A 24946-nucleotide genomic window follows, 5' to 3' on the forward strand; every position below is an offset into this window, starting at 1 on the left:
AAATTGACTGACACTGCAGGCTTCACATATATCTCTGAAATTTTGTATAGTATGATATCTATGTTGTATCAATTTGTATATTTCATCCATTTTTGTATATTTTTTTGTTACTTCAAACTTAATTTTTAATTTTTTTTTATTCTTCAAATAAACTTTTAACATTCAAATTTTATACATATGTTTTAATTCCTTTGTGATTCAATCACTTAAGAAATGCCCCAATTAAGATATTAAGCTGTATTATTTAACATGATATAGGACCCAGTGTCCAGTGGGCACGTACTCCCTGCTAGGAGCCAGCATGTGCACACCGTGTGAAGCAGGGCGCAAGTGTCCATTCACCAACCAGACCAGCAAGGAGTGTGAGAATGGCACATACAGTCTTGGCAGTCAGGTGGAGTGCACCCCGTGTCCCGCAGGCTCATATTGTGCACAAAAGGACATACCACCCCTAATTTGTCAAATGGGTACCTACAGTAGCACCTCCGTCATGGAGTGTTCCCCTTGCTCTCCAGGGTACATGTGTGGCATCAACAGGACCAGCAGTGAACCCCCACAGGATATTTGCCCAATAGGTAATGTTCACATCAGGTTTTATTTAAAATGGCCTTATTTAACCTAAACTCAAGTAAAAATATTTAATTTAAAAGTTAAAGTTAAAACTGATGTTAACACATCCTATGTGTTCCAAAGTGATATTTGCCAAGAAGGAGCTCAAGTGAAAAAGATTATTTTAGGCTAATATATTGACCTACAAAATGATTATAATTTAAACTGGCAAGAAGCAATATAACATTTTACATTATAGCAAACTGAGAATCCTAATTAATTAAACATTCTACTCAAATTTGGCAGAATGAGTAGCTGTAATAAGTATATGTTTGTGTATGCAATATATGTATGTGTATGTATTTCAGGCTCGTATTGTCCAGATGGTAAGATAAGCATACTGTGTCCCAAAAGTACCTATGGTAACATGACCGGTGCCAGTAATATCACCTACTGTCTTCCCTGTGTCGCCGGGTGGATTTGTAAGGTGGGCACTAGGGGGCACCCTGGCACCCCTGGCTCTAATGCTCAGTTATGTTACGAAGGTCATTATTGTCCAGAGGGCGCTGAGTACCAGGGATGCCCTAAGGGTATGTGGAGCCCCAATAAAGGTAACACTGACCCTGAAGACTGTGATTTGTGTCCTGGTGGGATGTTGTGTGAGAAGAAAGGCATATTTCGACCATATTTTGTATGCCCTGACAGTTACTATTGTCCACCTGGTAGCCATACTCCAACCAAGTGTCCACCAGGTAGAGACACCCGGGGTGGAGCATCCCACATAGACCACTGCCTGCCAACAGAAAAGGGTTTCTTTAGCACAGGGCAAGGGACTGAAAGACGGGCACCTTGTCACCCTGGGTACTGGGGAAACGTGACAGGAATGCAAACACACGAGTTGGCTTGTACTCTGTGTCCACCTGGGAAAGTCTGTGATGGCCTTGCTTTGACGGAGCCTGGCAGAGACTGTGAGTTGGGTTACTATTGTCTAGAAGGTACAGTGAGCCCCACCCAGCAATGCCACTGGACTGGTCAGTGTGAGCGGCTGTCTGATCTGCCCAGCAGGCTTTGCTTGTACTGGGGCGACTGGGTCTCCCTTAGTTGAAATGTTGATATGTGCAAAGGGACATTATTGTCCCAATGGGACAGTTTCAGACGTCCAGTTTCCTTGCCCTGGAGGGACATACAATTCATATACAGGAATGAGCCAATTGTCCGACTGTAAAACATGTCCTGCTGGACAACTTTGTCCTCCTGGAACATACGAAATTGTAGAGGCATACTCAATGTGTGACCGTGGTCATTACTGTCCAGCTGGGACCAATCAATCCGTTCCATGCCCTGGTGGTACCTATAACCCGGATGAAGGGAGCATAGCTGTAACGTTCTGCAGAGGTTGCCCAATTGGTCACTATTGTCCAGCAGGCAGTGTGGACCCTACGCCTTGTGAACCGGGTACCATGAACCCTAACGTGAACCAGTCCAGAGAATCATCAGCCTGTCTGCCTTGCACTGCTGGCCAGGTGTGTACGGCATACGGTCTAACTGAGCCTGATGGCCCATGTCAAGCTGGTTTCTTCTGTCCAGAAGGCACAGCCATGGCAAACGAAACTGTCTGTCCAGCAGGCACTTATACCGACCGAGACAATCTGACCTCTGCAGATGAATGTGACATCTGCCCAGCATCCTTTGCCTGTTTGGAAGGCACAGGCGGATTTAAATTGCGCCCGAGACCATGCAGCAAAGGTGCGTACTGTCCAGCAGGAACAACCTTCCCTTGGAAGTACCGATGTCCCGCAGGGACATGGAGTGACTTGACCAACCTGGTCAGCGCTGACCAGTGCTACACCTGCCCTCAGGGTTACTACTGCAAGAGAGGGTCATGGAAACCATGGGGGGAATGCTTCCCTGGATACTACTGTCCTGAAGGTAAGTGTGATTACCATGGTAACATTGCATATTTCAGCCTTCTGGATATATATGGAAATCTGAAAAGGTATGCCCTCAGACTCCCCCTTAAACAGCTGCACTCCCTCTGCACTTTTTTTATCTGGGCTTCCTTCTAGAAGGTCCACTTTCATCTCTGGGAATATATTATTAGCATACAGCACCTATTGTTGAACAATGATGAACAATGTTTTATTTTGTTTTAGATGGCTCCAGGATTTACACTTTTAAGTGCGTTTTTGATCAGTAAGAAATTATATATAGTTTACACATTTTACTGTTAAGTGTATACCTCATCTCTCTCCTCCCTCCCCTATCCCCTAATAAAATGTGAGTCCTCTCTCTCTCTCTCTCTCTCTCTCTCTCTCTCTCTCTCTCTCTCTCTCTCTCTCTCTCTCTCTCTCAGATAAATTGAGTTTTTCCTTTCTCTCCACCCCCAGGAACACCTGCCGGTGACACCTATCCCTGTCCCAATGGCACGTACAGCAAGGACGGGGTGCAATGTCCATCTTGTCCTATGGGGCATTACTGTATGGAGAAGACACACATCCCAGAGCCCTGCAGTCCGTGAGTTTCCAGGCATAATGTTTTATGCAGTCTTATATATTAGCCAACTCTTTGCATTTAGGGCAAGCTGTGAGTTTTCAAGCAAAACTTTTTATTAATAATCATTTGTGTCAAATATATGAATACTGATTTTATGTGCATAAAGGGATTTGCATATGTTGTAGGGAAAAATCTGATGTATTTTCAGAGGCTTCTACAACCCTAATTATGGTGAAAAGAATGCACTTGCATGTTTAGAATGCCCAGGTGGTCACTACTGCCCAGGCAATGGCACATTTGTCCCTCTAGCATGTGGAAAGGGCATGTTCTCTGAAGTAGGATCCATAAACTGCACCCTGTGCCTGGCTGGTCACTACTGTGACAGTACCACCACTAGTGCCACACTCATGCTGACCGCTCGAGTCTGTCCAGCTGGAACCCTTTGTTTACCAGGCCAGCAACTGCCACCAGATATATTCAATAAATGCCCCAAGGGTCATTACTGCCCTGGAGCTGCAATTCATCCAGAGGCTTTGCCTTGCCCGATAGGAACCTACAACCCAGATCTTGGCATCAAGTCAGAAGCTGAATGCCTGGAGTGTTTGCAAGGGAGATATTGTGACGAGGAAGGCTTGGCTGAAACCAAGGAGTGTCCCCCTGGCTATTACTGTGTAGCTGGCAGTAAGTATGCACTCCCCTGCCCCCTGGGAACCTTTAACAGTATCAGTGGCTCCACAAACAGCAGCTATTGTATCAGATGTTCTGGTGGAAGGTACTGTGATGGGTTAGGGCTGACGGCTCCCAGTGGGCTCTGTGATGCTGGCTTTTTCTGCAAGGAGAGTTCACAGTCTCCAGCTCCTCTCAGTGGCACCCTGGGGGACTTGTGTCCACAAGGAAGCTACTGTCCAACAGGATCCACTCTCCCAACAGCCTGCCCCATGGGGACGTACAGTAAATCTATTGGAGCCAAAAGTGTCAGTGAATGTCTGCCTTGTGACCCAGGGTATTTTTGCATCGCTCCAGATATTGGGACTTCAACGGCCATGTTTTTGTGTGCTGCTGGGTACTACTGCACTGGAGGCGCAACCACTGCAATACAGCATGCTACACCAGCAGGTCACTACTCTGAACCAGGTGCTACCAAACCAGAGCCATGTCCACAAGGAGAGTACCAGCCCGTGAATAACTCAAACATTTGTCTCCCCTGTCCTCAGGGCTTCTACTGTGACAGCACTGCTACGGTTGAGGACACAAAGGTAATCTGTCCCAAAGGTCACTTTTGTCCCAAAGGTAGTTCTCTGCCAACACCTTGCCCAGTTGGCCATTATCTTGACGAAACTGGTCAGATTGAGTTAGGGACCTGTAATCTGTGTATGGAAGGTTTTGCATGCACCGAGAGTGGCCTGGCACAGCCAGTGGTCAAATGCCATGCTGGACACTACTGCCTAAAAGGTGCTGATACGTCCACTCCTGTTGGGAAATCTTTTGGTGACCTCTGTCCGGCTGGTTATTTTTGTCCAGAGGGGACAGCTTATTTCAGCCACCATCCCTGCCCTAACGGTACCTACAGTGCCTTCACTGGAGGACAGGATGAAAGTCACTGCCTTAGTTGTGATCCAGGAATGGTGTGTAATGGAACAGCACTAACGACACCTACAGGACTGTGTGCACCAGGATACTACTGCATAGGTGGCAGCACTAGTACAAGGCCTGTGAATGATGGCGCCACAGGGGGTGTTTGCAAGATAGGCCACCATTGTCCTGAAGGTTCAGGTGAGCTAAATGTCATTTGAAGATCTTTTCAAAATTTGCAAATCTTAGCGTTGTTTCACATATTTGAATATTTACAAAGACGCAGCTGTATAACTGTTGTTAAAATGAATACATATTATTCAGTCAAGAAAGGTTCAATTTGTTAGTACTTAGTTGGTTAGTGATGTAGAGAAGCATATTGCATAGTAATATAGGGAGACCTTATAAAATGTAGTTTAATGGAGTATGATAAGTGAAGGAATTTAGTATTGGGTTGCTGGCGTTTTATTTATTAGAGGAAAATGATGAGCTTACATTTGAAGTGAAATACATGGTGTATCATGTATTAGCAGTAGATATAACATAATGATTTGCCTTCATGATGTTTGTGGGCTTAGTATAAGGATAAACTTTCCCTTAGTGTAATTGCTAGTTGATTTTAGCCAGATCCATGATGATTAATGATGATGAGTAATTTAATGATTGAAAATAAATTTTGCTGAAAAGTGAAACATCTAACATTATGCTCACCCTAGATAATAAGCTTGTAAGTTTGGCATTTCACTAATATTTCTACCATAGCACGAGTCAATTAAAATTATATTTTGTTTACCCTAAGTCCTCTTTCTGGATAGCGACTCTCACTGGAAAACCATAAAGTTGAAAAGTAACAGCTAGATGATTTCAGCAATATCTCAGCAGTGTCCCACCCCCCTCCCCCTCAAAGACTCATTTTTTACAAAAAAAAGTATATATATATATATATATAATTTCAGCAATATCTCAGCAGTGTCCCACCCCCCTCCCCCTCAAAGACTCATTTTTTACAAAAAAAAGTATATATATATATATAATTTCAGCAATATCTCAGCAGTGTCCCACCCCCCTCCCCCTCAAAGACTCATTTTTTACAAAAAAAAGTATATATATATATAATTTCAGCAATATCTCAGCAGTGTCCCACCCCCCTCCCCCTCAAAGACTCATTTTTTACAAAAAAAAGTATATATATATATAATTTCAGCAATATCTCAGCAGTGTCCCACCCCCCTCCCCCTCAAAGACTCATTTTTTACAAAAAAAAGTATATATATATATATATATATATATATATAATTTCAGCAATATCTCAGCAGTGTCCCACCCCCCTCCCCCTCAAAGACTCATTTTTTACAAAAAAAAAAGTATATATATATATATATATATATATATATATATATATATATATATATATATAATTTCAGCAATATCTCAGCAGTGTCCCCCTCTCCCTCATAGACTCATTTTTACAAAAAATATATATATATAATTTTAGCAACATCTCAGCAGTGTCCCCCAGGGTCATTCTCCAATGTGACTGGACTGTCCACCTGCTGGCCGTGCCCTGCTGGCTATTACTGTGAGCTGGACACTAGTGTGGAAGAGTACATAGTTCCTAGACTCTGTCTGCCGGGACATTATTGCCCGAAGAGTGCATCCATAGATATGCCAAAATGTCCACCAGGAACTTACAGTAGTAGTTATGGTAAATGTTATTTATACATATACTGTAACAGTGGACTCTGCATAACATAATGGGAGACCTTATTGGGACGTACCAGAAAATTTAATTTAGTTATGAGAAGATATATGTGAAGATCAATATTTATATGGTTCAGATTGTACCAAAAGTAAAATCTGTTCCACAAGATTTGTGCAAGATAAATGATAATTCAAGTTATACTAATGGCAGAGCCTGCTGGGTATTGAAAACCAGATGAAATTGTGCTGTTGCTCAGAAAGGATTGCAATACTGTAAATTTTCAGGTTGTCAAAATTGCAGAACTGAATTTCTATCACGTAAAAAGAAAGAAGATGAAGGTAATACATTCAAAGTGTGATTATCATGATTCAGGTTTATCCTCTGAGAATGAGTGCCTTCCATGTCCTGGAGGATTCTACTGCTTCAAGCATGGTGCCACGGGGTATGATCCGCTCGCAAACATCTCTCAGTCTGGGGTGGCTATGTGTGAGGCAGGGTACTACTGTAAATCTGGTAGGATAATCTTCCATTTTTATCTAATCAATTTATTATTATTATTATTATTTTGAATTGCATGTATTTCAATGAACTTTTTTTCCAAAACCTCTGAAATACATGTATAATGCTCTTATAGCATATGTCTGTCAGCTGCATTTAGGTTTCTGTAGTAAAGTGACATTGTAGGTAGAGTGATTTTTGGTTTATTTTTCAATGTTAGAGTTATTTCTTGGCAGAAAATGAGTTTGTGGTCTTATTGCTATTACAAGCAAAACTTTTTCAAATAAGTACACTACAGTTTAATTTTTTTTCTCCATAGGTGCCAGCAGTGGAACTCCAACACCTGACATCAGCACTGGTCAAGGAGGTCCTTGCCCTACTGGTCACTACTGTCCAATACAGACAGAGGACCCAGTACCATGCCCCAGCGGGACCTACAGGGATACCCCTTTGGCCAAAGCTGTAGTAGATTGTGTCCAATGTCCCCTGGGGATGTACTGTGCCAGGACTAACCTCAGCCACCCCCAGGGACCCTGTGACCCTGGCTTCTACTGCTTAATAGGAAGCAACACTTCATCTCCCACTGGGGAAGACCCCACCCAGGGGGCACCTTGTCCTGTTGGTAACTATTGTTCAGGAGGCACGTCCACCCCCCTGAACTGCCCATCTGGTACTTATAACAACCTTACTGGTCAAAGCACTTGCATGTCCTGTCCAGAGGGATTCTACTGCCCAGAAAATTTAACATCCTATGAGGAATACCTGTGTCCTGTTGGTCACTATTGTCCAGAAGGGACTGGCCATGCCTATGAGTACAAGTGTCCTAAGGGATACTTCAGGAACACTACTATGGGAGAGAAGTTAGCTGATTGCTATCCGTGTCCTGGGGGATATTACTGTGCAGGGGAGGGACTGACTGGACCAACTGGACTCTGTAGTGCAGGTAAGTATTTGGGACCATTCAGAATGAGAAGAGCTGAGGTCTAGCAAAGCCATGACCTAAATATGGCGGACCTACATGAAAGAAAGAACGCTTAATCCTGTAATAGTCTCTCTGCCTCTCACACACCTCTCCACGTGTCGTCCCTGCAGGGGCATAGTAATTAAATCTCGGCTCAATTCAACCGATCGAGGGATGACACGTTATTAGTTTTTCCAAGTACTCCACAAGTTTGCTTTTTGCTATTAAGTAAATTGGCTGTCACAGACTTGGGACACTATTTAGGTTACTCTCTTGCATAATAGCCAGACTATAAAGCTGTCAATGGACTCATTTAGAATAGGGGACTAACAAGTCCCAGGGTCAAATATGGCCCACCCACTTGAATACTTCCCTATGGGATATCTATTCAGTGTCTGTTAGTGGATTAGACGGCATGCTTGTACAGTAGCATTTGACATGTTTGACTCTCGAACTAGTTAGTCCCCTATTCTGAATGAGACCAAACTCTCAGGGTGTTCAGATATGAGCCATCCTGGAATGTTTCATAATATACTTTTTCTGTATTTTCTACTATTTCTCTGTATTTTACAGGTTATTTTTGTGTCCGTGCTGCATGGTCTTCTGAACCATCTGACTATGACAACTACACCACCGGGGACTGTCTTTGTCCCTCCACGGTGACAGGGGGAGAGTGCCAGCCAGGGTATTACTGTCCCCAGGGGTCATGGGAACCCATCAGCTGCCCTGGGGGGAAGTACTGTGCCAGACCAGGTAGGTACTTTTTTTGTAGGGGTGGGGGGGTGGTAAGACATTTCTGTCCCAAGGGGCCATGGGAACTTATCATCTGTATTGTACTGGGGCAGCTACAGTACTTACACTTCATAATTTCTAGCAACAAATTTTATTTTTAAACAAGATAAGTTTTTTATGTTTAAAAAGTATTATGATCTAAAGGTTGTCAAAAGCTAAATTGCTTCATGCTAGAAAGTAAATTGCTGTGAATGTGTAATAAATGATAAACCTTGAAAAACCTGTATATCAAATCATTTCCTATTCCAGGTCTCTCTGAGGTCACAGGATCATGAAGTGCAGGTCACTACGTTGCTTCATGGCATTCTGATCTTGTACAACACATTCCCTTATTCATTCCAGATCTCTCTGAGGCCACAGGATTTTGCCCTTGCTGCATTGCACCCTGATCCTATACAGCAAATGATGTCTTACATCAGGTCTCTCCGAATTCACAGGATCATGAAGTGCAGGTTTCACTACTGTGTCCTTGCTGCATGCATAGTTTTCTGATCCTGTACAAAACTTTATTTTCTATTCCAGGTCTCTCTGAGGTCACAGGATCATGTAGAGCAGGTCACTACTGTGTCCTTGCTGCATCCCGCCCAGATCCTATAGATGGGGTCACAGGTAACATATGTCCCACTGGTCACTACTGTCCAAATGGCACCAGTGTCCACCAGCCCAGCTGTCCAGTGGGGACCTATTCCAATAGAACTGGACTCCAGACCATTGCCGAGTGTATGCCCTGTTTACAGGGTTACTACTGCGATACGGAAGGCTTGAGTACACCTGGTTCCTTATGTGACCCAGGTGTGTATCTACAAATGCAGGCAAAGATATATAACTGTTAGACCTTAACTGCACTTTATTTTATTGCTGCTTATTCATTGATTGTTCATGGATGTTTTTTGTATCATGAACAAACATTTGAAGTAACATGTTTTCAGCCCCATGAATTTAAGAACCAAGTAGAAAAGTTCTTATTAGCTTTAACAGACACAAAGTTAGGTTTAGCTTTCAAAAGCATACACTTAACCTGTTGGATTATTTTGTAACATTCAAGTTGAATAATTTGCACAGCAAGTAGTTAGAATTTTTTCGATCGGATAACTTTCGGAATGGCACTCACATGGCCGCATTAATTGGGGTAAAGGTTTAGATTGTTATACAGATGTAAACCAAGCAAAAGTTGGTACATTATGGCTTTGCTTGTATATTTAAAATTCTGCTTTAAAATTATTATAAATATGGCTGCCATCTTTGAATTGTAAAATATGTATGCTCCCCATTTCAGGCTATTACTGCCTTTCCGGTCAAAATTCCAGTGACCTACACCATTGCAGCCCTGGTCACTTTTGTCCACTTGGAAGTTACGAGGAACAAGAATGTCCCAGTGGTCAGTATCAGGACCTGTATGCCCAGGGTAGCTGTAAGGCTTGCAGACCAGGTAATGTATGCCGAGGGCAGCTGTAAGGTAATGTATGCTCAGGGCAGTTATATAACGCTTGTAGACCAAGTAATGTACATATGCCCAGGGAAATTGTGAAGCTTGTAGAAAAGGCAATGGCCATATTGTCATCTCTCCTCGAATGTAATTTATACTTAGAATGATCGAAATAATCCAGAACTTAAAATGCCTATATAAAATATGTGCATCTTGGATGTGTTCCAGGCTTCTACTGTGATGCCACCTATGGTCCAGTCTCTAACTTCAGCAGCTATTCCTGCCCCCCAGGATACTACTGTGTCAGTGGCACAGAGTGGAGCACACAGTACCCATGTCCTGCAGGTAAGTATTATATATCATACTCTCAGGTATACCTTTGTGCATATGCGTGTGGGCATATTTGTGTGCATGTAATTTAAAAGATGAATGACAACCTATGTATAGCTAGATATAAAGCTCAATCAAGGGAGCTTTTAAAGAATCATTATGCATAGAATAAGAGTCATTGTGAATTGAATTCCTTCAGCTAAAGGACAAAGGGCAAATTAATGTTCAGTTTTATAACAATGAAATACTTTATTAAGAATTCCAGATCCCCTTGTATAAACTTTTAGGTACGTATAACCCACATAGCAATCTGGAGAGTGCTCAGCAGTGTATGTCTTGCGATGCTGGAAAATATTGCAGTACTCCTGGAAGAAACAACACAGAAGGTACTTTTGTAGACTGAAGCTGCTTGTGTCAGGTTTTTACTTAAATCTGGTGATGGTCTTAATGTCTATATATGAAAAATAAATGTGTACAGAAACCAGTTGGGCTTGGACACTTGCAAAGATGACTACATAGCCTGTTAAAGATTAAACTGTTTTGAACTCGAGTCAAGGAATATCTTGTAATAATTTTATGCATAAATACCTGCACCAGAACCAAGCATACTGATAAATAATGTGCTAATATACAATTTTCAAGATGCTACATTTCTTTAGTAATGAAAATTAATAATATGTACCAATTTGATTTTTGATGAAGTTTATACATTACCAAATTAAAATAGTGAAATTTATAATGTTAGCCAAAGCTTTCACCTCCATATGTAAAACACTGACACTGTCATTGATCCAAATCTCTTGAAATCTGACTTTCCTTTGTGATGTGAGGGTGCAATTGTTGTGCAATGTGAACGGTTTTAACAAAATGGGGGGAAAATATGACGTCCTCAACTGATGCAATCATGGAAATAGCTGCTACTCTTTGCATTGACTTAATTTGATGGCTATACCCACTCCCAAATAAACACGTTTTTCTCTGCAAAGGGACAGGGATAATCTTTCTACATCCAATTAAGCACCAGTTTCAATCATTCTACTTTCTTTTGTCTTAGTAGCAGAATGTTAACTGTGCAATTCCACTACCAGATCTGTGTTGTAACAGAGTATCATTTTGAAGGCACATTTAAACCAAGCATCGGTAGAGTGTGGACTGGGTTCCTAGTAACACATATAAACCACTTTTAATAATGTCTTATAGTACTCAAACAAAGTTGACATACAAATGGATTAACAGAATTAATCACTCAATCAGCCATAAAAGAGTTTTCAACCAAACCTTCTACAAGTTTTGATGAAAATTTGACCTACTGATCTGACCTTATCTACAGGGTGTTTATAGTGAAGAAAGCAAGCAGAAAAAATCAGAGCAAATATCATTTTTCAGATAATATGATAATATTGCTATTTCTCTAAGCTATTCTATTTGAAATTACTAGATAGGATAGTATTTGGTCAGCTTTTGTGGAAAAAAAAATTGACTTCAAATGTATTTTTAAAGAAGAAATGTTTGATAAAATATATGGATTATGACACAGTGACACAGTACCCTAGCTAAATCTTGCTTTTCTTACAGGTGCAACATAATGTTTAACATTACACAATGTCAACAGCATCAATTTGTTTTCCAAATATGAATGCTATCATGAAGTGCGGCACACATCTATAGCTTTTATCTAGTACTTTTTTAATTTTTATCTAATACACACAAAGAGTAGAATCCTGCCTGACAACAATCATGTTTACCAAACCGAAGTAAATAATGTTATCATCTTACATTTGATTTCTCTAACCACTAAATCAAAATTTTAATTAAATTCTTCACTGATTTATTACTTATTAAGGAGGGCAGAAATTCAGTGTCAAAATTTCTAGATAACCCAGGCATCAACCCAGGGTAAAGGCATATAACAACACTCAACTGTACCAGTAGTGCCATAAACGAAACGCACTGCTTAACATTTGTAGGCCTACCGAACTGTAACAAGTCATGGCTTTCAAACTCATCCTACCAGTTTTTCTTTTGAACTCCGTGGTTGGAATCAGCCTGAATGTGGTCACTCCAGAAAAATTGTCAATAACCAATGTCTGTCAACCAACTTACTCCAAGGATGGCAAAGTCAGCTATACACTGGAATTACCAGCTGCTTCTGGAGTACAGAATGAGACAAAAAGCAAGATGGCTATAGCCACTCTACAGCAGAAGGTACAAGAGCAGGACAAGATCCTGAACTCCCAAGCGACACTCCTAATGCAGCAGGCAGAGAAAATATCCCAAATGATGAAAACACTTGAGACACTTGCACCACCTGAAGACTGCAGAGATCTGTTGGTGTCTGGAAAATCTCCAATACCAGATGCGCAAATCACAGCCTCTTCATCGTACAGTACTGCCTATGGACCTCAGTTTTCAAGAATATATACATTCACTAAAAATGGCGTTGGGGAATGTTGGCACAGCAAGACGCAAGACACAAATCAGTGGCTTCAGTTTGACTTTGGGAGGGTGAGAAAGCTGACGGCAGTTCTGACTAAAGGACGGGAAGGTCCTTATAATTTCTTCGTCAGAGAATACCAGGTGCATTATGGAAACCATTCATTGTTGATGAAAGCAGTCAGTGATGAGAAAGGCAAGGCCAAGGTTAGTCTGAGAATTGCCATATTACCTATAACTATAAATTTTTATTTTTAATTTTTTGTAATTTCCAAAACATTTGAGCATTTAAGATGAATTTAGAATATATTTCCTGACACTGGTTTTCTAAGTATAAGTCATTTTACAACACTTCACACTGATACATAAGAATTTTACAAATACTAGGTTGATCCTCTCTTAAGGTGATTAATACTTAATACTTTCCATTGATCTGTTTCTTCAACATTTATTTCAGATATTTCAAGGAAACATAGACAAGGACTCCATCCATGAAAATGTGCTGAGTCCACCAATCTATGCTCGGTATTTGCGTATTAACCCTGTCACTCACACTGGTATTTGCATGAGGGCAGACGTCCGTGGATGTTAATGCCCATCATGCAGAAGAGCTACTTGTACTAAGCTTAATATATAGAGACGCTGATTTTATATTGAAACATAAAGATGCAATTTGCCTGTACTTGGTAATTCATTGCTAATTTATTTCACTGCAAATCAAGTTAATGAATTCATAAGTCTAATAAGATATTATAATTTACTGAAAGTAAAAGTCCATAGGTTGATGTTTGGTATTTGAACCTGTTTAATAAATTCTATGAAATTACAATACCTCTACAGTATGTAGATCAGTTGAAAGTCTTGATGATTTTCTGACTCTCCTATTGCCATTTGCAATAACTGTTAATTAGCAATTTGTCATGGACAGTTTAAATCCTGTCAATCAGTAGATAAAATAAAGCAAAAAAAGTCTTGAAAGACAATTCTTGTGTTTATTTTTTACTGTTCATCATCCTTTAATTGACATACTGGTACAGCAACTGAAAAGACCAACATTATGTTTGCCAGCTAAAACCAATCAGAGTGTAAAGTTAATTCGAACTTCAATTATATATTTTGATGTAATGTTAAGTTTTTAGATAATATTTTGATGCAGTTTTATTTTTAATTTCGGCATTGAAGCTAAGGCGTACGCAGAGTTTGTGTGGCTCATTTTATGACTTAATTATCAGACAACAAGTGGATGGACAATATTGAGAGTTCCCACCTGCACGTCATAAAGAAGACAATAATCATATATTTGATAATTTTATGAGCTTCATTTTATGAGAATCAATACTTTGATCTCTGTGAACAAGGGGATGGACAATCTTGAGAGGTCCCATGTTCCTATGTCATTAGAAAGACAATAACAGTTTTATTGAACACTTATTAGACAATTTAATAAATCACAAAGTACCATAAATCTTTAACAGAAGGAGCCCACCTGGATCAGTTCTTATTAAAGAATCAAACTGTTTAACTGTGACTCACTTTTTATTTGCTCTTGATCAAGGTAGACATTCAATCAGTCGCGTTTGCATTACTAAGGCAACACTAGAAATTTCACGACTGTGTTGTTCTTGGTTCACTAAGTCTCAAAAGACCGTGCCACAACATTCGCATGGCCAAACCAACTAAAATTACATCGCGTTATCCAGGAACTTTAAAAAGTAGAGGTATACGAACTTCACAAGAGCACTTTTTCTCTGCAGATACATTTCTTGTGTTGAAGACCTCAGTCGTCATTATCACTAGATATAATATTGAGACAATTAAAAGTTTATTTTACACACTAAAACCTATGCTGCTCATTTTGCTCCACTTGCCTCAAGCTCTGACCTCTCACCTGCATCACATGATTTCACAGTAAGGCTTGCAAATAAACAGATGAAAATTGTACAAACAAGCCACATAAATTGCAACTGTCTGTCTTTCAGTATCTGGCTCAGTCAGTAATGCAAGATAACATTTGGACAATTAAGACTAAAAGACAATGTGGAAAGGAAAGCCACAGGGAGACTTAAAGACACACAATGTTTTAAAGAATTTGAAATAAAATTACTTTAATATACCTTTAGCTGATCCTAATCTGCATTTGGACCGCACAAAAAGATAAATATGACAGTTGCCAGCTTCATTTAAGAAAATCAAAATTCTTTAACATGCCCCAAGGTTAACTACAGGTTGATCCACATCTGGGGGATAAAATACAAAAATATATAATATATAATTACAATATAAAAGAAGATTAGTTCAAGATTAAGTGAATTAATGAAGTTCAAGTTCCAACATATGAGCAAATCCGTTATATATTACTGGTATATGGGAGTATACATGTAACATGACAATTGACTTTTCATTTGTATCTAATTTAATCACAATGTGAAATATAAATTCTTAGTTTACAACAATGTCCAATTTAATTTAAAGACTGTTGCACCTTGAAAATATGATGAAAATTTGATTGACATGTTATACCTACAAGTTCCCCATGGCTTATGTATATTAGTGGAGTTCTATTGCAGCCATTTTTTATTTTGAAGTATTATCCATGCCAAAATGAAGTAATTAATGCCAAACTATTCTCAAATGGTATTGTTTAAATGCATGTTTAATTTATCAGGAGAATGTTTGGAAGGATACTGGTGCAAGTCAGCAGCGATCTCTCCAACTCCAACAGATGGCAGCACAGGCATGCCCTGTCCAAGAGGTCACTACTGCCCAAGAGGAACCCCAGGACCCATTCCATGTCCTCTGGGGTACTGGTCTAACAGCACTGGGAGATCACGTCTAGAGGACTGCCAACCATGCACGGCAGGCCATCACTGCAACCAGACAGGACTAAGTGTCCCATCAGGCCTCTGTGATGCAGGGTACTTCTGCGTAACCCTGGTCACCATGGCAACACCCAATGATGGCGTCCATAAAGGCGACATCTGTCCCCCTGGTCACTATTGTCCAGAGCCTGGGACAGTCAGTCCTATTCCTTGTCCTGTGGGATTCTATGCATCCAGCAATGGGTCTGTGAAGTGTAAAGTGTGTCCAGTGGGGCATTACTGTGTGGATGGTGTGGAGCCAGTGACGTGCCCGCCCAGATTTTATTGTGCTATTGGAACTGGCTATGTACATCGCTCTTGTGCTAACTGTATGCATGTTTTCTTACTTTATACCACTGGCCAATTTTAATTATTTTAAGGTGCAATTCCACAGAGATAAGTCTTTAAAATTTAACTGACAGTGTTTATTCATTTTCACCTCTGTGTTCATTTAACCTATGTACTTAGTTCTTTTTTGTCAGTTTGCTTAATTTCTCTATCAATTGATTGGATAATTTGGAAAAAGACAGAACAACCATTATAACTTTACTGATTATGATCTTCCTGATATAGAGATGAAAGATTTCCAAAGCAAGAAACCCATATATTTGGTTGTTTAATATTGTATTTGTGCCCTCAGAAACCCATAACTCATATACAGCTGCACACCTTTGGGACTTTCATTATTTTAGCTTTCTTTAAGAACTTCCAATTTTAACTGTATAGGCACCTCTATTTTTAACTTTATGTTTGTAGACATAGATGAATGTGTGAAAGGAGGACAGAATTGCATAGACAGTAGTGCACAGTGCTCTGGAACAGGGGAGGACTTTGAGTGTTCTTGTAAATCAGGCTACACTGGGGATGGCTTTGCTTGTATTGGTAAGTCTGCACGTAATTCTTTTTAAAAATTATGAAAATGGCTGCCATCTTGGATTTGGCTGCCATCTTGAAACTGTATCTCATTTAAAATATTGTGACTTGTGGAAATATTGATAAGATGTGATTGTAAGTGGCTTTTATAGTTTCTCTTTAAGTTGCATCAGATGATTTCCATCAGTAATTGTGTTAACCTTTTACATGTTCAGACATTGATGAATGCTTGGTGGACCGAGGAGGCTGTGACAAGAATGCTGACTGCATCAACATGCTGAGCAACCACTCCTGTGTTTGTAAAGTGGGGTATTCTGGAGATGGGTTCACATGTGTGGGTATGTCTGTTTAATGCACATCATTCTTTTCTTAAATATGACATGTTTTAATCTGTTAAAATCAGTTAAGACATGGGGTATAACAATTAATGGTGCTGCAGTGCTAGAATTAATTTCATTTTTCAGAGAAATGAAAAATATTGCATTAGTGTTCACGCTTTTATGTTGAATTGTAGGTGAATTGTATTCAAAAGATCAACAAGCATTTTTATGTAATATATTTTCTGTGATGAAATTGAGGCTCAAAAGACCCTTCAGCTGAAGCAAATAAGAAATATTTGATCAAAGTAGAAATATGTTCTTAATGCATAACACCATTGTCAGCTCTTATGTCATGTATTGAGACGTGGGTAGGGGTTTAGATAACTAGAATTTTGGCTAACAAGGTCCTTTCAGAATCAAAATTTATGTCTTCCATACCATTTCTCAAGTTGGGTCATCCAAGGGGATGAAAAGGTTAACTTTAAAAACATTTCCATTATTTTGTAATTGCTGACTCCAAAGACTTAAATGTACTATCTTCCAGAGATCAATGAGTGCTCCGTCAACAATGGTGGCTGTGCCAGTGACGCTACCTGCACCAATACAGAGGGAAGTTTCATCTGTACATGTCATCCAGGTTACGCAGGGAATGGCTTTACATGTGAAGGTAGGCTATATATATATTTAACTGAGTACATCACAGAGATTTTTATGAGAAAGTTATTATCTCTTACAAATGACATCCAAATTGATCAAAGTAATTGATGTCATGAAATTCATTCATTCTCGTATACAGTGGTGATATTAAATTTATTTTAAAAATATATCTGGGATGGTTAATAATTAATCTTGGTCTCACAAAACTTAAGTAATATAACCAGATAAAGCTATTCTTGGGCTAAAAATGGTATTTAAACATTTTGTGTGTTGTAATAAAAGCAAAATCATGACATTGATAAGTAATATTATAATAATCTGTGTCACTGTGTATAACTCATCTGTGTTGACGTTACGTTTCTTAATCTGACCCTGCTTGGCATGTCAGTGTGTTTTGGTACCCTTAGAATATTCAGGTGTTAACTAGCCCATCACGCCCTGGCACATTTAATTGCTGAGGTTTAATGAATAATAATTATTATTATTATTATTATTGTAATTTTCTTTCTTTCTTTCTTTCTTTCTTTATATGTATGTTAATTTTATTGAGTGATTTTCTTATTTCAGACATCAATGAATGTGCTGTCAACAATGGTGGCTGTGCAGCTGATGCTGACTGTACTAACACTCTTGGTAACTTCACCTGTACTTGTCATACTGGCTTCACTGGAGATGGAATTGTCTGTGATGGTAAGAAAGTAAAATATTTCAAAATAATGTCAAGTTCTCAAAATGTATTATTGACCTGTCATGGCGCACATTGGCATACTTAGGCCAAGCCTACATGTTGTTACTCTTTAAAAATTGTCATACCATTTATAAACTTCCTTATTTTAAAACCTGTTATCCTTTTCTCATCTGCCAATTTACCCTACCATGCCGAACACCTGGGTTTCCATACTCACATTAATTGCATGAATCCTAGCAAACCTTACACAAGGTGACACCTAACACACTATCACACCTAGCACAACACTGTCAAACCTAACACCCTGTCAGACCTAACAAAACACTGTCAAACCTAACACCCTGTCAGACCTAACAAAACACTGTCAAACCTAACACCCTGTCAGACCTAACAAAACACTGTCAAACCTAACAATCTCAGACCTAACAAAACACTGTCACATCTAACACACTGTCACACCTAACAAAACACTGTCATACCTAACAATCTCAGACCTAACAAAACACTGTCACATCTAACACACTGTCACACCTAACAAAACACTGTCAAACCTAACAATCTCAGACCTAACAAAACACTGTCACATCTAACACACTGTCACACCTAACAAAACACTGTCATACCTAACAAAACACCATCACACCTGTCACAGGTCCTAATAAAACACTGTCACGACCAACACACAACTGATTTATAACACAAATTCTTCCAAGGATGCCAATTTTTTTATTTCAAACACAGACTAAAAACAAAAGCCAAGTTATACTTGAGGTGTTTGTTTTATTTTAATTTCAGACATCAATGAATGTTTATTTAACGACAGCTGTCATGCCAGTGCATTATGTAATAATAGTGCTGGCAGCTTCTCTTGTTCCTGTTTGGATGGATTTTCAGGAGATGGTTTTTACTGTGAGGGTAAGAATTTTACTCAATCTTCTGAATGAAAAATTATCTGGTGATGATTTCATTTAATCTTAAACTTGTGGAATACTTATTTAATTTGTCTTAATTGTTGAATAATAGTGTTTCTTCCCCAACAGGGTTGCGATTTAGTAATAGCTTTACCCACTAAACAAGATATTCCATGTAGCTTTAAATTTTTGAGTTATTAATTAACTTTAGCTGAAGAAATACCGCCAAATGGTTACTTCCTCTTTGCTTGTCAGAAAGTTATTTGTCAATTTAAAATGTTTAATAAATGATATTATCAATTCACTATCCTTTGTCCAGATTCCATTTTAAAACATTAAAGATTTTTGGTTTATAAAAACATGCGTTGAAAAGGAATTTTTTTACTTTATACATACATTGTATGTATTTCCTTTATTCTCCCTAGATATTAATGAGTGTTCTGTGGATGATGGAGGATGTAATGAGAATGCCATATGTGCCAACAGCATCGGCAGTTTCACCTGCTCATGTAACGTGTTCTTCAGCGGGGACGGCTTTTCCTGCTTAGGTGACTCTATTTTAATGCTTCAACAATCAAAATATCTAAGTATTTTTATTTTATTTATTTATTTTTTTTTGGGGGGGGAGGAGTGGATGCTGGGGTGCTTAATCGATGGAAAGAACGAAAGGTCTGAAAAAAAAAGCTCAGATAACCTCTTTCGGTTCAAGTTTTGTTTCTAGCAAATAATCTCATCGGCTGTGTAATGCATAATATATTATTATGCAATTATAATTTCTGCATACAACAACTTGAAATAATCGTAGCTCTTTAAAGCTTTGATTGGACCAGAAATAATCACAAGCCATGGGCATTTGGCAAGTTTTTTGTACACTTCATTTATTCATTTCAGTGAGGGATCCAGAGATATTTTCTGACAGTCTTTCAAAATATCTTTGTTGATCCATCCTCCATTTTGACCTTCTTTTTTGACAGTCTTTCAAATTATCTTTGTTGATCCATCCTCCATTTTGATCTTCTTCTGACTGAAAAATTAGATACGTGTCAGTGTAAACTTGAAAAATTTTGACTGTCTTCTGAAAGACCCAGAAGATGGCTTCTGTATGCCCTTGCATTTTTTAGGGATGGAAGTTCAATGAATTTACCAAGAAATCGAATGTTTAGTAGCAGTTTATGCCCCATTGATGTAGAACATTGATACTTGCACTTTCAGGATTATTGTTCAAAAGCCTACTTTCATCTTTGTTGATAAGTTATATTTCTAAAATAGCTTATCCTTAATTTTCTAGACATTAGCCAGTGTTACCGTGGTAACATAACATGTGATGACAATGCTATGTGTGTAGATACTGGAGACAGCTTGGACTGTGTTTGCAATACTGGATTCCTAGGAGATGGCTACAGCTGTCATGGTATGTTTTTTAGGCCATTTTTACATCTAGTGATACATTTTTTTTCTGTACTATTTGCTTCATTTTGAGAAATCCAGAGATTGACTACCTATGAAAGCAAGTCATGTAGATGGCCTTGCAGTCAACCATATTAATTTTGACTACATTCATGATCAATATATTTATTTCTGTCAAAAAAGACACTCTATCATTGCATTGGACTACTACTAACAGTAACTGTATTTTAACTTCTTTTGGTCCATTTCAGTCATTGGTGGTAAAATGAAGTTTATTATATTTTCATGTGTTGTCTACAATGTATTATAAAGAGTTGTTACTTTTAAGTAGATGTGAACATCTACTAAAAAACTTCTATTTTGCTGCTACTTAAAAACTTCTTTTTTGCTGCTCTAGACATAGATGAGTGTTTGGAGAACAATGGTGGCTGTGACAGTGATGCAACATGCACCAATACGGCAGGGAGTTTTATCTGTACATGTCACATGGGATATACGGGAGATGGATTAACCTGTCAAGGTGATAAATATCACAACTTAGATAATAAAACTGCTCTTGATAGAGTTCCAACTGTATTTTCTTGTTGAAGCCAATTTTTTTCTTTATTACACAAATTTGCAAGTATTTTATACATTTGTTTCCTTGCAGACACCAATGAATGCCTTGTAGACAATGGGGGTTGCAGTCCTCACGCCTTGTGTACAAATACACTGGCCAGCTTTACCTGTGCCTGTCATGAGGGCTTCCTGGGAGATGGGTTCATTTGTGAAGGTCTTTATTGATTAATTTTTTTTTCATCAAATCTGCACAATAAAAATCATCAGCCATTAAAATTAGTTTATAACTGCCCCTCAAATATAATTTTTAATTTTGTTATTTGCTTATGATTAAGCTGTTGCAACACATTCAGCAGTTTATTGATCACTTAAGATGATTTTACTGATTTTAATAACTTTTGGCCACAGTATCAATTATTATTATCATTATTATTTTGGTATTTCTTTAGTTGGATGAATAAAGCACATTGCTTCATATATTTAAAGTCACAACAAAAATAAGTATCACAATATCTATGGGTAACTACTAAACAGCCTACAAATTCTTAAATGAAATTAATATTTGCCTGTTTTCTTTGCAGATATTGATGAGTGCACCAGTTACATTGACAGCTGTGACATGAACGCCAATTGTACCAACACAGTGGGGAACTTCACCTGTACTTGTCACCCTGGTTACACAGGGGATGGACACACCTGTGCAGGTAGACATATTTGAATTTATTAAAAAAATTAGTTTTTATTAACTTCATTTTATTTATTTATTTATTTATTTATTTATTTATTTATTTATTTATTTATTTACATGCATTGTGTTTCAAAGTCAAAGGATATCATTTTTGTTAAGATTGTTTCTTTAAAAATACATATGTTCTCAATTATTCTAAATACAATCTTAAAAGAAGAGAAATGGCACCAGAATACAATGCCACTTTAAATTAAAAAGTGTCAAATGTGTGTAAAAGCTTAAATGTTGTGATGGTTCTCAATTGTAAGAGTTCCTCTGATATGGACATAAATATATATTATTTTGTGCATGTCAGTGAATGTCTTGTAGACAAGGCTGCATTTTGACACACAAAAATGAAGATGAGATGAAAAGTTTTCTGGATATTTGGGTGTTGTATTTATGCCCCCCCACCCTCCCAACCCACCCACCCCCCTCCTCACCCTGCTCTAGATTTGGAGCCCTTCAGTGCTAGCATTTTCCTGATTTTTGTAAAAAGTCCATCTTTATCTCTGAAATATTATTTTTGTAGATATCAATGAATGTCTTGTGGACAATGGCGGCTGCGATACACAGGCCTCCTGCACCAATACCATGGGCAACTTCTCCTGTAGCTGTAACTATGGTTACACTGGGGATGGGTTCACCTGTGTAGGTAAGTACGGTAAATGTTCACAAATTTCAAACCCCTTATATATTTTAACTAATTTTAATTTTTCAAAATTCATAATTTGTTGTCATTCAAAAAATATTGCTTAATATCGTGGATGAAAATCAGATCAGTCAAAAAAAAAACTTTTATTTTATTATGATTTAATTTTATTATTATAATTATTATTTAGATTTCTGTGATGAGCTGTCCTATGTAAACATCAGTGACAGCTGGCGCAATGTCAACCTGGGCGCTGGCACCACTTCATATTGTGACAGTGGTGACTGGGTGGTGCAGTGGTACCGCGTAGTACCACCAGCTGGGACCCGATTGGCTAATGAGGTGAGAGTTAAAAAGTGATAAAAGAGACTTGATTGGCTAGTGCAGTGAGTAAACAAAGAGATATATCTAACAAACAAGTTGCAACATGTCTGGATCATTTGTTTGAGATTTGAAAAAAGTCAGATATGCTATTCATAATCAAGATATATATGTAACAGCCACTCATGCTTAGCACTTTTGTAAAATATTATATTATATTTCATATTACATTTATAATACTTATATAGTAAATGAGTAAACATGCCTGGCAAGTTGGGGAGCAGAGTAGGTTCCTACTGCCCTATACTTATATCAGTTAACTCCAGTGGTTAGCAAAGTTTTATTGAGCATGAGAAAGTATGTGTAAGCATACAATTAATTTTGGATACCACTGTACATACACATTATCTTTTCCAGTGTCCTCCTCCTGACCACTGTGGCTCAGCATACCCTGCTTGGTATAGTGGAACCGAGCCTACAACACCTGGGGAAGAAATCGTGGGGTCGGTGTGCACCAACTTATACGAATGCTGTCGGTTTCCTGCTGCGGTGACGGTACGCAACTGTGGCCTTTACCTGATCTATGAGCTGCCCAACCCTCCGACTTGTAACATCACCTATTGCACAGATGATTAGATCAGTGATCAAGATAGGCTGTGGATTAGGCATGATCTTAACATGTGGAATAGAGCTTATTGGAAGTGCCACTCCTGGATTCAAAATTATGGTTATACTTTTTTGATATATTGTGGAATTTTGAATTTAATTGTCGTTTAAATTCATGATATCACATGATTTGACTGAACAGTGGATTTTTTTTTTTGGACTGGTTACAATGGAATAAAGCAATCCACTCAGACATGCTACACAGGAAAATTCTAGTAACTTAATTTGTCACCTCAGCCATCTAAGGAGGTTATCTCTTCATCACTGAAGGTTACAAGATATTTCAGAAAGTTTTACCCAATTTTTGTAATGATTTTAGGAATGGACAGTTATTAAGGAGAGAAATGAGTGATTTCAATTTCAACTTGGTCTCCTAAATTTTTTAAAAATTCTTTTTAAATTTCATGTTATTGTATATTACATTTTGCTTTGATGGATGACTGCACTCACAAATAGGTTGAATTTGGTCGAGGGTCGAATTTTCTGCCAATAGTATACAATCATGAACTTGCAAGTTAGCTCTAAGTTGACTTGAACACAGATGACATCTGACTAGTGGAAACATATATACACTTGTAGAATCACGTGCTGTTGAATAGGCAGATGATGGCAACTGAAACATTTCAAAACCTTTCATTTAAAAATCAAATTTTAAAAAGGGCTTGATGTATTGTACACTTGCACTAGTAGAATCACTGTTGAATAGATGGATGATGGCAACTGGAACATTTCAAAACTTTTCATTTTGAAATCAAATTTCTGAATTTTTGCTGTATGTAAGTTAATTAAACTTTATAAAGTTGGTTGTGTCTAATAATAATAATGGAATGTACTTTATACTGTAAAGAGGGCTTGTTGTATTGTACACTTGCACTAATAGAATCACTGTTGAATAGGTAGATGATGGCAACTGGAACATTTGAAAACCTTTCATTTTGAAATCAAATTTCTGAGTTTTTGTTGTATGTAAGCTAAATAACCTTTATCAAGTTGGTTAAATATAATAATAAAGTTTAATAATAATAATGGAGTGCACTTTATACTGTAAAAAGGGCTTGTTGTATTGTACACTTGCACTAGTAGAAACACTGTTGAATAGGCATATAATGGCAACTAAAAAATTTTAAAATCAAATTTCCAAGTTTTTGCTGTATGTAAGCTTAATGAACTTTATAAAGTTGGTTGTGTCTTTTTTTAATAATAATAATAATGGAATGTACTTTATACTGTAAAAAGGGCTTGTTGTATTGTACACTTGCACTAGAAGAATCGGTGTTGAATTGGGAGATGATGGCAACTGAAACATTTCAAAACCTTTCATTTTAAAATCAAAGTTCTGTGTTTTTGCTGTAAGCTAAATAAATTTTATAAAGTTGGTTGTCTTTTTTCAATAATAATAAAGGGCTTATATTTTACTTGCAATATGAGTGACTTACTTCAATGTTAAATCGTCTGAAACGTGGCTGCTTGTTTTACGCTGAGTTTACTGTTTCACACAAGTTCTCAATTTCACATACAAAAAAGGTAACGTTCGGTAAACTAAAAAGACAAT

The 24946-nt window shown here is 38.1% G+C and overlaps 3 protein-coding genes across 5 annotated transcripts in view; all 3 read left to right on the plus strand.

Annotated features, from left to right (window-relative positions):
* Positions 1-1663, plus strand: part of LOC106170637 (uncharacterized) — a 48441-nt gene extending 46778 nt beyond the window's left edge. The window contains exons 32-33 of the mRNA XM_087015133.1: positions 259-575; positions 918-1663. Of these exons, the coding sequence (XP_086871259.1) occupies positions 259-575; positions 918-1654 (1054 nt within the window). The 3' untranslated portion in view covers positions 1655-1663. The remainder of the gene's footprint in view (positions 1-258; positions 576-917) is intronic.
* An 88-nt stretch (positions 1664-1751) lies between these two features.
* Positions 1752-24770, plus strand: LOC106151659 (uncharacterized). Of its 3 annotated transcripts, none has more exons than XM_087015134.1 (25): positions 1752-2478; positions 2937-3063; positions 3251-4815; positions 6110-6319; positions 6689-6829; positions 7134-7757; positions 8349-8528; positions 9090-9359; positions 9844-9996; positions 10222-10338; positions 10581-10709; positions 15422-15943; positions 16371-16496; positions 16703-16825; positions 17352-17474; positions 18032-18154; positions 18948-19067; positions 19489-19611; positions 20352-20474; positions 20868-20990; positions 21120-21242; positions 21610-21732; positions 22288-22410; positions 22598-22749; positions 23146-24770. In XM_087015134.1, the coding sequence occupies exons 1-25, from the start codon at positions 1752-1754 to the stop codon at positions 23362-23364; spliced, it is 6489 nt and encodes a 2162-aa protein (XP_086871260.1). In that variant the 3' UTR covers positions 23365-24770. The 3 variants fall into 3 exon arrangements, with proteins under 3 accessions (XP_086871260.1, XP_086871261.1, XP_086871262.1); XM_087015135.1 differs by having other exon boundaries at positions 10611-10709; XM_087015136.1 differs by lacking the exon at positions 20868-20990.
* On the plus strand, positions 11750-13490 carry LOC147761083 (lactadherin-like). The gene is made up of 2 exons (XM_087015139.1): positions 11750-12963; positions 13214-13490. The coding sequence occupies exons 1-2, from the start codon at positions 12313-12315 to the stop codon at positions 13346-13348; spliced, it is 786 nt and encodes a 261-aa protein (XP_086871265.1). The 5' UTR covers positions 11750-12312; the 3' UTR covers positions 13349-13490.
* Positions 24771-24946: the final 176 nt, after the last annotated feature.

The sequence above is a fragment of the Lingula anatina genome, chromosome 6 (assembly GCF_051362555.1).
Source record: "Lingula anatina isolate TDL-2025a chromosome 6, LinAna3.0, whole genome shotgun sequence".
Lineage (NCBI taxonomy): Eukaryota > Metazoa > Brachiopoda > Lingulata > Lingulida > Lingulidae > Lingula > Lingula anatina.

Coding starts and splice junctions, on each gene's coding strand:
- LOC106151659 (XM_087015134.1), top strand. CDS start 1,752: ATGAGCCAATTGTCCGACTGTAAAACATGTCCTGCTGGACAACTTTGT. Junction 6,320..6,688: donor AACTTACAGTAGTAGTTATG/GTAAATGTTATT, acceptor ATCATGATTCAG/GTTTATCCTCTGAGAATGAG. Junction 16,497..16,702: donor GGATGGCTTTGCTTGTATTG/GTAAGTCTGCAC, acceptor TTACATGTTCAG/ACATTGATGAATGCTTGGTG.
- LOC147761083 (XM_087015139.1), top strand. CDS start 12,313: ATGGCTTTCAAACTCATCCTACCAGTTTTTCTTTTGAACTCCGTGGTT. Junction 12,964..13,213: donor ATGAGAAAGGCAAGGCCAAG/GTTAGTCTGAGA, acceptor CATTTATTTCAG/ATATTTCAAGGAAACATAGA.